This window comes from Synchiropus splendidus, chromosome 2 (genome assembly GCF_027744825.2).
Source record: "Synchiropus splendidus isolate RoL2022-P1 chromosome 2, RoL_Sspl_1.0, whole genome shotgun sequence".
NCBI classification, from domain to species: domain Eukaryota; kingdom Metazoa; phylum Chordata; class Actinopteri; order Syngnathiformes; family Callionymidae; genus Synchiropus; species Synchiropus splendidus.
Window position 1 is genome coordinate 16,947,759 of NC_071335.1, and position 15,800 is coordinate 16,963,558.

Consider the following 15,800-nt stretch of genomic DNA (forward strand, 5'->3'; position numbering starts at 1 on the left):
AACTGCTCCACTGTTGTTGTTACCTCAAAGTTTTTTCTGTCTTTTTTCTTCATTATGTTTTTTTTAATATTAATCCTGTTTACTTTCCAATGTATTATTATTATTATTATTATTGCAATAACAAAGTTAATTTGCTTAATAGATTGGCACATTTTGTATTTTTATATGGGTTAAAATGTTAATTCCATAGTCATAAATTTGTATTATCATTTATTCAATTTATTGATGGACGTACATTTTTGCATGCTTTCTTCTTGTGTTTAATTTTTACAATATATTCTTAACAATTATTCTTATGATTCTGATTGTTCTTATTATTATCATTATTATCCATTTAATTGTTTTGGCCGCCTCAAAAGAACCCCATGCCTCTTTTGTGGCCTGCAGACCACACATTGAGAACGATGTGCCACAGAGCAGGGCAGCATCTCAACTCAGGTGGCCTGCAGGAAAACGTTGAAACCCTGGTCTTTATTGTGAAACCCTGACATGTGGTGGTGTCCGGTTTAACAGCCTCCACTCAATTGAGGGACGACGCTCAGTTGAGGTGGAAGCAGCGCATTTTACCAAAGTTAAAAACGGAAGCCTGAGGATTGTGAAACAAATATACTTGAATGACGTCAAGATTCCACTGTCGACCTCTGCTTAGCAGGACATGAAACTAGCTTGGCGAATGTGTCGCAACTTCAGGGCGCTAATTGACAAGTGCGTTGCAGTAACTTAACTGGATCGCGATCTTTACTCAACTTTGGCCGGATAAAAGATGAAAAGAGGCGCATAAAAGAAGCCCCACAACAAGACAGCTCCACTTATCATCGCTGTGGACAAAGAAGGTTAAACGAGACTTGGAGCCTTTTCAGTTCCTGCTCTGGACACTCTTTCTCTCACATCACCATGTTTTCAGCTTCATTAAACTCTTTAAAGACAAAAGAAGCCGAGAGGAAAAAAGGGGTCCGATGAGAAGAAAACAAACAAAAGGACTCCCTAACCAGACTTTTGGCATAAATGTCACAGTCCAAACTCTTTATGGGCTTGCCTACTTAACATTAAAAACCCTTCCAACAGAAATCCATTTCTTGCTCAGAGAAGGTTTCTTGGACAAAAGTCAAGCATATTATTCCAGCGCTAAAAAGCAGAGGGAGACAAGCCACTCACAAAAAGGGGCAGTTTCATTGTAATTCATTGACTTGTTCAAAACGCCAGGCCAAGAAAAGATCTGGACATTAATAGCCGCAGATGCCCTCATGAAGGGAGAGTCTATGTCGCCATTATGGCCTTTGTTTGCGCTCACTTAAACTGTTTCAAGGGAGGGTTAACTCAATCCATCAAATTGTCTCAAATTGTGAGGAAATTTCAAAAACCATATGGCCTCCAAACGTTTGCGTCCTTTTTATGCGGTGGGTCACACTTGTCTCAGTATTGGAGCCTGCGGGGGTCCGGCCCTGTTTCTTTGTGACTCTTCCCATCAGGCATCGCTGCTCATTTGTCCGCACTTTTCATGCTTTGCGCACAAAATTACGGCCCAGTCCCGCAGAACAAAACAGCCCTTATAATGGCTCACAGATCTGGCCCAAAACTCGGGGTTTTTGTGCCATCCTCGTCTGTTTTTTTTCCTACCCCGGGACCAGATTTGTGTTTCTCACATAAATTTTTGCCAAGAAAGGAGAAACACGTCTGAGGGTCAAGAAGGCACGATACGCATTTAGGGCGTGAAAGGGGATGTGACGACTCAGACCACAATATGTTGCTCGAGCATCCTCGCGGGGAAGGAGACAAAGAGACACATACTTTGGGATTATAATATGAAATAGCGGAGCGACCACAGTGCGTGTTACCGTTACTGCGATTTGAAATGCAGATGTGTTATTGCGTTATTATTGTACAAACACACTCACACACGGATTCCTACCATCCTCTCATTCAGTCGTTATCATCCTCCCCGATAGAAAAAAAAAATAAACTGCGATGTAATTATAGAAAAATAAAACAGTACCTATCAAATGTGTTTCGTATTTTTCCAAAAGAGCAATTTGTTATATTAATTGCGAGTCCGTGCTTCTGGTGTAACCATGGCAACCACCACACACCAAGTTCTACAGACCCTTAAACGTTGGTTTGATTTAAATTGAAATGATTTTGTGCCATGTTTGGTGCTGTTTTAGTTGTTTAAACGACCAAAACAATATAATTTGGTGGTGGACACAGGCGTAATGCGCAACACGTCACTTACTATCATGATTTTTAATGTATATAGCATTAAAAAAGAGAAAATATCTATAAATCAGCTGTAGCACCCAAGTCTCAGACATGCCACAGCCCCGTTGCCATAGCAACATCAGCTTCTCTCGGTTCACTATCAACGCGCATATTTTTGAATTAAAACCTGCAAACCAGAATATTCAGAAAGCATTTTTTATTCCCATTATATACATTACAGTCTGTGCATTGGTTCTCAAATAATGTCCTGATTTTAGAAAGGCACTTACAGGTGTACAAAATATAACAAACTGTAAATCTATTATTGTCTCCAAACAATAAGTCTAAATCATCTAGAAAAAAGAAAACAATAATAAATCACCGCAATATTAATGTCGATACCGTAAAACGCCTTCATCATGCGCAGCAGCAAACAAATGATGAAGAGGAGGGAGAGGAGGCAGTGACGAATTTGGATCCAAAAAAATAAAAGGAAAAGGAAAAAGAAAATACACTTAAATTAAAATAGAAAAATAAATAATCACAAAGCAAATCATGCACTTCCATGCAGAAACTGGTGTTGGAGTATAGTCAGGTGTGTGTGTGTACGTGTGTGTGTGTGTGTGCGTGTGTGTGTGTGTGTGTGTGGTTGGCATGTGTGTGTGTACAAAAATAAGAATATTGCTTTGATTGAGCGGATGGATAAAGTCAAACTCCACTGCATATTCCTGGTGGTGTGTTCATGCTCCACGGATATAAAAGTCATTACATTTTGGTACATGTTCTGATAGTAAGTTACAAGTCCAACATTATTTCTTTTTTTTTTTTATATAATAAATCGTCTCTCAGTTTCGGTGTTTGCTTCATCAGTCGTCCACGTCGATCTCCTCGTCCTCGTCCTCGGAACACTCCTTGCTCGTCGTGTGGTCAGAGAATGGAGACATGGGTGAGGTCCTGAGCTCCTGCTGACCCGCCCGGGTGCAGGGAGATTCGGGGCGGGGGTGACCCAGCGTGCCGTTGGCGCATTTCTCCAGATCGGCCAATTTGGCGAGCTTGTCCAGCGGCACCTGACCGATGGCTTTGGCCGACTCTACGTCCGCCTTCATCTCCTCCAGGTCGCGCTTTAGCTTGGCCCTGCGGTTCTGGAACCACGTGATGACCTGAGCGTTCGTCAAGCCCAGCTGCTGCGCGATCTGGTCCCGGTCCGCCGGGGACAAGTACTTCTGGTAGAGGAAGCGCTTCTCCAGCTCGTAGATCTGGTGGTTGGTGAAGGCGGTTCGGGACTTCCGACGCTTCTTCGGGGTCGTTCTCTGGCCGAACAGAGTCATTCCATCCCGGCCTGGAGGATGAGACACGGATTAGGACTCCCATCGAGCATCCAGCACTATGACAAGTGAGGCTCATAACCGCGATTAAGTTGGCCTCCAATCATTTCTGCCAGAAACAATAACTGCTAATGTTATAATAATAACAAGCATCCAATACAGAAAAACATCGCCGTCGCAAGAAGAGTCTGATGAATTATCAAGGCTTCTATTGAGCCTTTTGAGAGACGCTTTCATTTGCAATGAACATCAAGTTAATGTGTGAGAATGAAAGGTGTGTGTGTGTGAGCTAAAACAAGCCTGTGCCAGAAGGAAATGTGAACCACGTCGTTGTTTTACCTCATAATACTAGATAATGATCGAAAATCGGTGGCTCTAAAATGTATCTTCACTGCTGCTTTCGACTGCCAGTGACTGTGCAGACGCCAGACCGTTTATTTTGATCTAAAATATATATATGATTTGGGCCCAACAATGGCTCTTATAATGAATAATTGACGTACAGTTATTGCACTGTAACGACGGCTCAGTTCTAAATCGTCTCCTTGACAGTTTTGTGAAATGAAATTCATTAGATTTGCTGTTGATCTTGTCTGTTTTGCTGCTGTTCTTCGTCTTGTCTCTGTGCGACTACTTGAAAAATATATATACGTATATTTAAATCCCCATTGTCTCACAGTGGCGTATGTCTTTGAGAGGATGAAGGTATTTGTGTCGCTGCACCTCAACAGAGGAAATCGACGAGGGCACCGTTAAAGCAAGACACCAAATAGAAACAAAACAAAATTCTAAATATAATTTCCTCACCATCTACTTATAGATATTTAAAACAATACTGCCATTTAAAGAATTGATTTGTACATGCTGTAAAATGCAAGCGTTTTATTTATGTGAATATTTATAATAAAATGTTAATAAAAGCGCAGCAAAATTGACGTATGATGCTGAAGAAGATTACAGAAAATGTGTCTTTGCGGCACGTGAGTATTGAATGCAGCAATAATTTTAGAGTGTAGTTTTTTTTTTTTTTTTTTATAATTCAGTTTATGATAATCAATAATAAAAATAAATATTTATTATTATTGGATGCATTTCAAGTTTTCTCGATGCATCTTAAGCGAAAACACGTGGAAAAAAAACACCATTATATTTGTTATTTATAATAAGATCAGGGTTTAGATAGGCCCACGATACCGAACAAGTATATTTAAAGGTGAAAAAAGCATGTATATTTGGTGGCACTAGACATTTTAAATAGTGTAATAGTAGTGCGAAACTACGCTGGTTCGCGTCACGGAAAGTCACATATTAGATTCTAGACATTTCGGGCCCATATTCCACCAGGAGATCCCTGTGGAAGGTGTTTACCTTCGGCCGCCTGCAGCACGCTGACCTCCAGTCCCTTGAAGGTCTTGCTGGCCAGCTCCTCCAGCGCGCACAGCGGCGACGTCTGCGTGAGCAGCGGCCGGCTGGTCAGCGGGATGCTGGACGCTCGGTGCTTCTCCGTGGACGAGATGAGATGAGCGGTGCCACAAATGGTGTAACTTCTCTTCACCGACGGCTTGTTGAGGATGTCCTCGATGCTGAAGGGGGTCAGCGGCTTGTTGGAGTTGGCCGGGGGCGGCAGGTGGTCCAGCGGACTTCGCCTCCTGTTCTCCGCCGCGTCGCACTTGGCCACTTCTTTGGATGTCATCATTGCTGTCGCGTTCGTCGGAAAGCTTTTTGAAAACGATTCACATACCAGTAAGAAAGAAAGCCCCCCAAAAACAGTCCGCAGGAGCGAAGCGCCTCCGTGAAAATGGCGAGATCCAAAAGAGTTGACGATTACTAACAAGTTCTCATTGATCGGGAGCTAATCAATTATTTCCAGTGGCACTTTCACCCTCTCCCCGTCTCACTCTTTGACTATGTTGCAGTCCAGTGCGGCTCTTTTTGCGACTGGGGGTGTCCCATTAATTAGGGCGCATGGCTGGAAGGAGGAGGAGCCCGGCGGAATTATAATGCGTCTTATCATCTTTGCTCTAATTTAGTCGAGAGCCGAGGAGCCACAGTAGGTGCGAGGGCTAAATGAGGAAGGGGGGCGAGAGAGAGAGAGAGAGAGAGAGTTTGAGGAGGGGGGAGAGAGACCGGGCGCATATTTAAGCTCTTTTACGCACGGAACAAACTTCATCTTCAGCCGCCGTTTTGGATGGAGAGTGGTGATGTGAATATCACTTCCGATGAGAGGGAGGTCTCACTCTGCCCAGATGCGGGGAGATGCTTTGTTCGGTGAAGGTGAAGCACAGCAGCCGCGGATCAGCTCTGGTGGTTCATCCTCCTCCTCTGGGGCCATAACTCTGCTGCTGCTCTTATATCAAGCTACAAAAGACTCCAAAAAAATTCCTCCAGGTTTCACGAGGTGATTTAGAAGACGCAGGAAAACTGGGTAGCGCTTTTCATCTGACGGAGATGCGGTCGCGCGTAAGAGCGGGGATGGAACAATTACCTGAATCTACGTCAAACCCGTATTTTTTTTAATTCGAACTCCGGGGTTTTTAGACGCACAACCATATTTAATATGCTGTGCAATTCTACCTGAAATCAAAGCACAACGATTCTCACCAATATTCACTTTAATGTCGATGACGAAACGATAAATACTGCGCGAAAATATTAACAAAAGTCATCTAATTCTAAAACACGATAAAAACGTCAGGAAAATCTATTATTATCATTAAAAAAAAATCCCCAAATTCGTTTAATACAAAAACCATCGCGACAAAAAAAAGAAAAAAACAAGTTTTGAAAAAAAATTGAATGTTCCTTCCCACAATTTGATTATTTATTTTAAATAAAGTAATTTTACAGGCACCATTTTTTAAAATGCAATAAAAAATATTATTGAGTTCAATAAAATAACACCATTTTAAACTGTTAGAACCGTATAAATTCTACATATGCAAACGGTGTTAGGATTCAAAGAATGCGGCTAGAGACTTTATTTTCCTTATTTCGCCTATTTAATAAAAGAACAACGATTTACAGTTAAACAATATATAAATATTTTTGTTCTTAAATGTCTTTTTTTTTCAGAAGGAAAAAGTCCAGTGCTTTGGTTTAATGTTGAATTCATTTCATCATTTTTTTTTTTCATTCAAAATGAATATATTTTTAAGTATATTAACAGACATTCTAGGGTCTTTTTTCTTGTCTTGTACCATCATATTTTGGTGGATCCAATAAAAGGACTGAAATCCATGGCACTGAAGTACCCCACCAATGAGTCTCCGCATCCAAGTGAAGACCAACGTTTCAGTAGGTTCTTGATTCATTAATTGAAATCCTTTACTTCAGAGGCCTTTCTCTTCCCAAGCAGGTGTTGATTTAGTCGGTCAGCTCTGTTAGTGCCACTGCAGCATGTGTGAGTGACCTCATGCAGGAGACTCTGGCGGCAGCCTCCACGATTAGACAGCTGCAGGGGAGGACGTCCACATTGTAGCCATTTTGTGAGACCCCAAAGATGGGTGTCACGCCTGCCCTCTCCCAAAGGCCTGTTACTCCGCATGTCACCAGATATAGATACAGAGACGGAGGGAAAGGGGTTTGTATAAATCACAGGTCATTATCAGAGGTCAGTGTTGGAGGGGCTTCATTGGACGCTGCAGCGGCGAAGGCAGGTCTGATTGGACGAGAGCGGATTTATCTTCCACTTGGATCTCTGGAGAGGCGGCCATATTTTATCTGACTAGAGATGTAATAACAGGCTCTTGACAAATCCCTGACGGCTGACTTCACTGCTGCACAACCATTATCACTGATGTGACCAGCTCCTGGTTTTATTCCGGCCTGGAATCTTCTTCGGAGTCCTCACCTGACCTTCGAGGGTTAAATCACGCAAATCAAAAGTATTTTCACACTTGCATCTGACACCTTCAGCCCTTTTGGGCTTCTACACATTATTTCCATGCAACTCCAGCTACAATACTATACTGTTTAATGGAAAAATATTCAATAACAACAATAATAATGATGGATATTATCATTATTACTTATCTAATGCATCGTCATGCAGTTTGTGGTGCAGCTAATTATATACACATGAATTCATTTATATATATTTCGGTAAAGATTGTCTAATTCTTAGCCTCCATTTTAAAATGGCCAATTGCTTGTATAAACATTAAGTGCGATTGGATTTAAATAAAATTTTTTGGCTTCATCTGATGAAATTTAAAATGTGTTTTGCAAGTGTTTGCAAGCATAGATGCACAAAAAACATATATTCAAGTCAAATATATATATATATATATATATATATATATATATATATATATATATATATATATATATATATATATATATATATATATATATATATATATAATCAAACATCAAATGGTGTTATTTTTCAGCTGCAGCAGCAATTGAGTAATTAGGTGAATAGAAATGTTTCATTTTGGAGGATAAAACTTGTGTATCTGGCTGACTTATGCTGAGAAAGAGTGAGCCACTGCAAAAATAGTCTCTTACATTTTTTTTACGTTTTAATTTGATTAGAAATTAAAATAAAATAAAAATAAAATAACTACAAAAATTGAAGCAGATGCTAAGATATATTTACTTGGATAATATATTTGGGTTATATGTATTTTTTTATACATCTTTTTTTCCTTTTTTCCTTTTTATCATTTAAAAAAAAGCAGAATTCATACTTCCCATAGTATGTAGCAATACTTAATATCAACACTTTATAAAATTATCATATATGTCATTAAAATTAGCTGTTATTGTTCCTGAGCTTATTAATCCTAAAAAAAAAAAAAAAAAGTAAATGAAATAATTAAAAAATAAAAACAAAATGGAAAATGGGATATTGAAACTAATGGGTTTTTTTTAAGCAATGTTTAAAAATTGGCACTGTCATAGTATATATCAACCATTCACTCGAAAACAAAGGTTTATTTATTAATTTCTTTTATTTCTGTTATTATTGTCATAGTTAAACAGAACATTTTCATTATAATTAATATGACACAATAACTACTGTTGATTTTATTTTCTTTTTTCATGATACCGCCAAAATATATTCAATGCCAATATTGGCATTTTTTTTTTAATCATTCATAGTGCATCAGAATGAGATGTAATTAATGTTTTCTTAACACACAAAACGCTCCCACATGGACAGTGATATCAATTAGGGTCATTTCTAGACAGGAAGTAAACAGAGGGACTCAGTGGATAAAGCTATGCCAACTGCAAGTAGAAACAGGTGCACAGTCTCCCAAAAAAAGCACAGCCAGACAGAAGTTCCCCCGTGGGGAGAACATAATGTAGTGCTCCTCATGCCTTAAAGAAAGCCTTTTCATGGTGCAGTAGATGAACAAAACATACACATTGCCTGGATTCACACACAAACTATTTCAAATCGTTTTGGGCAAGCAGAGTGCCAAGCCCTTCCTTCCGCCGACGATAAAATCTGGATCTGGACCATGTGGTCTGTTCCTCTCTGCCAGCGACAGACGGTCGCAACACCCCTCATCATACTGGTGTGGTTTGGGGCCTGTATACTTGTAGCCTGAACATAAGTATTCCTAATTTACAGGAAGTGCACACGTGAGGCCAACCACCAAACACTGTCTGTTTCAAGTCGACATTCACACGTTCATCCGTGCTCTTCTTCACTGACTAATCTAGTGAAAACGCACCATCCCGATGTTCATTTCTTCTCATCTGCACTTTGTCATAAAACAGGCGGCGAGGCTGAAGGACTGTGTTATTTGAGATGACCAGGGTGCTAAAGCTTATTCACTGCTGGTGCAAATAAAAACTGCCGGAGGAGAACAGAGCAGAATTATGACAGCAATCCTTTTGTTTTCCAGCCTCCTGGCTTTATTCCACTCTCACTTCTTTAATTGAGGTGGATTGGTAAGTCGATGTTTGGAGGTGTATATGAAAGCAGAAATCTCTGTGACTTACTTGTGCTGCCAGACAAGGCTCTGACAACAATTCTTCATCACTTCCTCTGTGAACAACAGCAGACCTTCCGTCTCTGTCTATTACAGACATCAGGCTGGCATAGATCTTAGAAGCAGGCAAACAGGAGACACTGGCTCACTGAGACACTGTGGAGCAATGCAAATGTTCCAACTACAGATCCATAGTTGGAGTGGACTGGACATGGAGAAGTACATTTGTCCATTTACATCCGCTCATTTCACTTTTCCTGAGTCATGGTTGGTTGTTGGTTATCGGTTATCCAAGCTACATGGGTGTGAAGCCAGAGCCACCTTGTCCATTTACAGAGAGACTATGACTCGCGACACTAACATCAGAGTGTCTCGAGATGGATTTTAACCCGCAAACATCTTAGTAGTTGCAGCACAAGCCAGTAGGACGAAGTTCCTTCTCCTCCTGCTATTCTGAAAATAGTGACCTATGACGGGCGGCACACTAAGGTCGATTTATGCTCAATGTTAGATATGGATCTGGATCCAGACGGAGCCCTCTGTCCATGATCTTCATCCATATTTCTGCACGTTTCCACAAAGCTTTTGGTTACGGACCGAAGAGTACAGTATCACTGGAAACCTTGGGGGGCAGTGTTGCTGTTACTACTCGATACGTAGCTCTAATCAGACGTAACAGTGGCAAAAGTCTTGCGTCCTCCAGTCCTGACCACCGCCTCCCACAACTCTGTCTCCGTTTTGACATTTGTGCAAGAGATACATTATCAATAATTCCGCAGTCGCCATGTTTTGTTGTGGAGTTTGCCGTTGTCATGAACTTTTGACTCTGGGCTGCTGCCCCTGGTGGATATATAGGCGAACATCAATACCAAAACATGGACGTATGCGATCAGTGACGCTAACAACGTTTGAAACGGACCGGACTAATTTTGTACGTAAAGGAGCCTTGAGAGTCTCAAGATGCTATAGACTAAAACACTGGTTTATTTCTTAGCAAATCTTTGTCATTGATTGTCAAACAATTATGGCAATTATGGCATTTCAGATGTTATATTTGTGAACTAGCACCTAGCATCAATCTGAATTTCCCCCAACCGTTCAGTCGCAGCTTGAGATTTACCCTGCTGCTTCCAAACAACTGAGAAAATGTGGACTTTTAGGGCAACAGGAACCAGGCCTGAGTCAGGATGTAACTTCCGACATTCTGAAAAATGACTCCTCTGTCATGGCTAATGCATCTCCACTGTATCTTGATGCGTTAAAGGTAATTATTATGGATGTTGTGGTCACTTTTGTAGCAAAAACAAAGCATGTATTTTCCAGGCTGGTGCAATAGAGATGTGTTTTTTGTTTACCTATGACGTACCCATGCTGGAGAGCTCCAAACTCTCCTTCCAGACTGAAGATAGTCTACAGATGTATTTTACTTTAGTGAGACACTGGATTCTTAGATGGTCATTGTGACTGATGTTCTTCTGCCTTGGTCAAGAACTCTCACTGCCGTTGAGCCTGAGTAATGTTTGAACTCTCTGTCACCAGTTTCCTTGGTTGGTTTTTAGCAATATGTTTAACTGCTCAGCTAAAACAGAGAAGCTAAAACAGTTGGTTCCTGATTGAGCTTTCCCTATGATACTTGTTCTCTATGATAACTGTTAGCTCACCACTTTGGTTAGACCTCTATCTGCCTCACGTCCTTTGTGAAAGATAGCAGCTCATCTGATTTCTGCTTGTGAAGGAAGTTGGAAAGTATTGACAACATTCACAGCCTTTGTGATCAGTGTCTTCATCTGGTCCATCTAATAAAGTTTACATTATCCTGAAAAACACTATTATGTTGAAAACATAGCGGAAATATTTGAAATATTAATATATATTTTTTTTTATATGAGACCTGCATGGCTGTTTTCATAGTATATATATATGTCACCATGTGACATCAAGAGGAGCTCCTGGATCGGCAGTAAGATCGAGGTCTAAAAAGGAAAGATGCTTGAGGAGAGGCTTGTGCCTTTTTTAAGGACGAAGGTGGAACACCCTCACTTAAAACTATAATAAACGTTAGCCACATTAATTGACAGCATTGGCAAATTGTGATAATATTCTAAATATTTTTGCATTTTAAATGAATAAAAAGACCTCTTTAAATAAACTTTGAAACAAAAAAACACGGAGGCACTGTAGCAGCCAAGTGGTCTATATGACTGGGTGATGTACTATGAAAATACAGTGCACGTCTTCTCGAACAGTGACATGAAACCATCTACTCCAAAACACTCTGTAGTCAAACGTGTGGAAGGGTCACAGTCCAAACTAGGGCCACTCTCTGATGATTTATTTCTAAAAGGATTTTTCCCCAGCTTGGCCACATGGGAACCAAAAGTGACAGGTCAGCTGTTCCTTCTGAGAAGTGAGGAATGTTTCTCCTTCTCTCTCTCTCTCTCCTGCTCACTCGTATCCACCATTTAATTTACCTCTCTTTTCTTGTTTCTGTCTAACTGTCAGCACACTCCCCCGCCCACACTCACACTCAAACAAACACTGTCTCTGAGAGATGGCCTCTGTCTTTCAATTAGCCCGCAATGGCCCTCTTACAAGGCTGGCGTCTGGCGAGTCGGGCCCACAGCAGATGCTGCTGCGGATCAGCCGTTCATCTGCAGCCCGCAGACTTTATTGAATAGTCATTAGGGTGGAGCTGAGTATTCATGACAGGATCGCCTTTGTGTGGGAGGGGATGCTACTACATCGGGTTATCTCGATTCCCTCGCTCTCTCTCTCTCTGGGCTTTTGTGAGTGTTCAAAAGCCAAGTTGTTGAAGATTAGGAGATGATGAATGAGTCCTTTAGTATCAGGTCCGACTGGAGGCGTCTGAAAACTCACAGACAAGTCGGATTTTAGTCTGGCAGCTCCATCATTTACTGACAATAATACTAGTGCACAGATGAGGAAGTCCATCATTCCAGTGGTGTAGTTCTGGATAACTGTTGTGGACAATACCTCATCTATGGAGAAAACACAGTTTTATTGATTTGTGTTTATCTTATTTTTAATGTGTGATGCTTAACTATTTTTATTGTTATTTACTATCAGAGGTTGCCACACAAGCCAGCATCCTCCACTTAAACCAGGCCTTCTGAAATAGTGGTGCAGGGGCCGCTGGGGTGGCGCATGTGACCTCGGGGAACATACTCTTTTACTGTACTAGAATAAAATATAATTACACATCCAGTTTTTTTAATTTCAGGCGCACTTTAAGTCTTTTCTCTTACAGACAAGAACAATGTTAGTAAGATTATTCTTTATTCTAAGTTGCGCTATATTATTATTTTTTTCTTTTCTTTAATGTTAACAAGGATACAATAATAATAATAATTTTATAGACAAATGATACTATTTATACTGGTGGCGGTGAGTTGGGGGGCGCGAAACGTTTACACTTTCCTGGGGGGGGGCGCAACAGAAAATATTGGGAAGTACTGACTTAAACCGATCTTGATAGTCCTACCTAGTCGCACCTTCTGATGAACATCATTGGTTGTTTCCCTCTTCACCTTTTCCCTGGCATCTCCATTGCCGACATTCTCTGCAATGAGATGGTCCAAACCATCTGAGTCCGGCCTTTCTTTCTCCACATGAGTGACTTCAGATCTTGCCCTTTGTATTCGCTCCCATTGGAAGCCTCCGTATCTTTACCTCTGACACTCTGCTTCCTCTCTAAGCCATACATCATGGCAGCTCTCGCCACGGTCCTATAAAAATTCCCTTTCTCTCTTTGGACCATTCTTCCGCCTCAGATCCCCCTGTCAGTGGTCTCTGCCTGTTCCACCCTGCCTTCACTCTCCTCTTCTGTCCTTTGATCTCTGAATCCCCCTCCTCTCCGATCACTGAAATAAGTCTATATATGCAGCACATTAAGCTTATAAAACAAGTTTGTCGTTGTTCAGGTTGAGGATTGCGAGCCAGTAAAAACAACTCACCGCCATCTTGAAATTGCCCGAGGCCCTGACAGTTTATCAGCCGTTGTTGTCAAAGATCACTATCCTCATGGATCACTATTAATAGATGAACTGGATCATATGTGGAGCAGAAGGAACGAGAAGAAGCAGGGGGCAGCATTACAAAGCCCCTCCGCCCCCCGATGTGGAGGGAAGCCACGAGCCAGTCTGCTGCATTGGTGTATGATTTGTCGACTCACAGTGTGCTGTTGATGAAGCACCTGGCAACCCTGCACAGAGGAATATGGTGGCTGCCACGACCAAACCCCGACACACACACAACCATATGCCTCCATTGTCATTCCAATCAGTTTGGACAACATTCACTTTAGCTTCCTTTCAGCCAACACTATCAATACAAACCCCATGTGGAGGGGCCCAGGTCAAGAGGGAGGCTCACTACAAAGTGGTTGCTGACACACAGGGGACACACACACACTCACATGAATATATATACACACACACACACATACATACACTGCCTGCCCCTCAGCCTCCTCCCTTTCTCCTGAACCCCCGTAGGCTGCGCTGAGGAAATGTGAATTAGCTTTATCAATGCAGAGGTTAACATTGCGCAAAGACGATGTTGACCTCTCGTTGTATTCTTGGTTTGATGTCTTTCTCAGGGCCAAATGCTTATGAATAAAAATGGCAAGGGGAGAGGTTGACAAAGGGATTTGTCTGACTAATGCCAAAGGAAAAGCCCGGAGGGAGAGCCTGGTTAAGCCCAACGCCACTGAATCCCCCCTGCAGTATTATCAATCATGCCGGGGCTCACACAGCGCGCTTATTGTTTTTGCCATAATTGTGTCAGAATTGCTTTCATTTGTCTCTAATGAAAAGCGTCTGCATCCATCATGCTAATGTAGTGACAACGTGAATATTACACATGGTGACCCTCGGCACTTTCTTAAAGACGAGCCAGATCGAATGGGTGAAACATACGCCAGGCCACTGTTGCTCAGAGGTAAACAATGATGATTTGATCATAGTTAGTGTGTATCAACGCATAACAATATGGTGGAACCAAAAGAAACGCTGTCAAAACGGATCAAAGGTACACAACTTTTGCTGCATTTGTTTCCTGTGACAACCAAAATTACTCTCATATTAAATATACAAATTGTTTTTTTGAACAATGACAACAACTAACTGCTACTGTTACAACTATGGCTTGTATCGTTTTGTAAAATCAGGTGTCACTGCAACACTGTGTACAACTTCTTTTGGCCCTGATATTATTACTACTAATAATAATAACTAAAACTAACAAACAAATATTACAATTAGTACCACTACTGCTAACTCTAATACAGTATTGCAAATGGTTTGCAAAGTTCTACATTAATTACAATATAAAATTCCCCCAAAAAAGTACAAATACTGCAGCTATTTAATCTCTGTAATTGATAATTAGTGCTTGCTCTGCTCTCTTGATGCCCCCTTCATAATACGGTATACTTTGGTATCTACTATTGTTTAACTTCTAACTCAACTTCGACAAGTACTGGGATTGTTCGTTATTATGGCTGCTACTACTTCAGAAATTATTAATGGTACTACTGTGATGACTACTACTACCGCCACTACTACTACGACCAAGTCAACTAGTAGTATTGCTGTTATTTATACTGCTTCTACAACTTTGACAGGTACTACGTTGGCTACAAGTTTTAATGTTGATGGAATAAAAGCTGATATTACAACTGCTGTTGCCACTGTTTGTAATATTAATGCCACTGCTTATACTGAACTGCAGCAACAACTTGTACTTCTAGTGCTGACTCTTCTTTTATAAATATTGCAACCAAATAAATATTACTACTCCTATGGCTATGGCAAACTTAACTGCTAGTACCTCTAACTTTACGACCACCATTACTTCTACTGCATTACAAGTAGCATTAATACTCCTTATATAACCCTCATTTCTGCTGCTACTCTTCCTACTGACCACTCCGACGACTATCAGTACTTCTACAGTTACTACTGGAAGACAATTATTAGTATTGCTTTTCTACTACCAGTACTTTTCCAGCTTCTACTGATACAAACCACGACTATTATGAGAACTTCCACTACTGCTTCTTGGGCAACATTTACTATCACATCAACTATGGACACCACTAATTCTACGACATCACAATTAATATTACTAACTACTACTGCTACTGTTATTAATGGTCCTTATTTTACCAGCATTTCTAGAACTGTTTCGAATTGTTGAGACTATATTTAATGTTGCTTTTACAGCTCCAACAGTAAGAGTTACATTGCTTTTTATAATACGACTGCCACTATGACTACAGATACAACCACTTCCAGTACTTCTTGTTGTA

General features: G+C 40.8%; 1 protein-coding gene across 1 annotated transcript; it reads right to left on the bottom strand.

The window, feature by feature from the left end:
* Nucleotides 1-3,062: 3,062 nt before the first annotated feature.
* Nucleotides 3,063-5,377, bottom strand: LOC128754560 (transcription factor LBX1-like). Its single transcript, XM_053857267.1, has 2 exons — nt 4,890-5,377; nt 3,063-3,535 (listed from the first exon to the last, which is right to left on the bottom strand). The coding sequence occupies exons 1-2, from the start codon at nt 5,215-5,217 to the stop codon at nt 3,063-3,065; spliced, it is 801 nt and encodes a 266-aa protein (XP_053713242.1). The 5' UTR covers nt 5,218-5,377.
* Nucleotides 5,378-15,800: the final 10,423 nt, after the last annotated feature.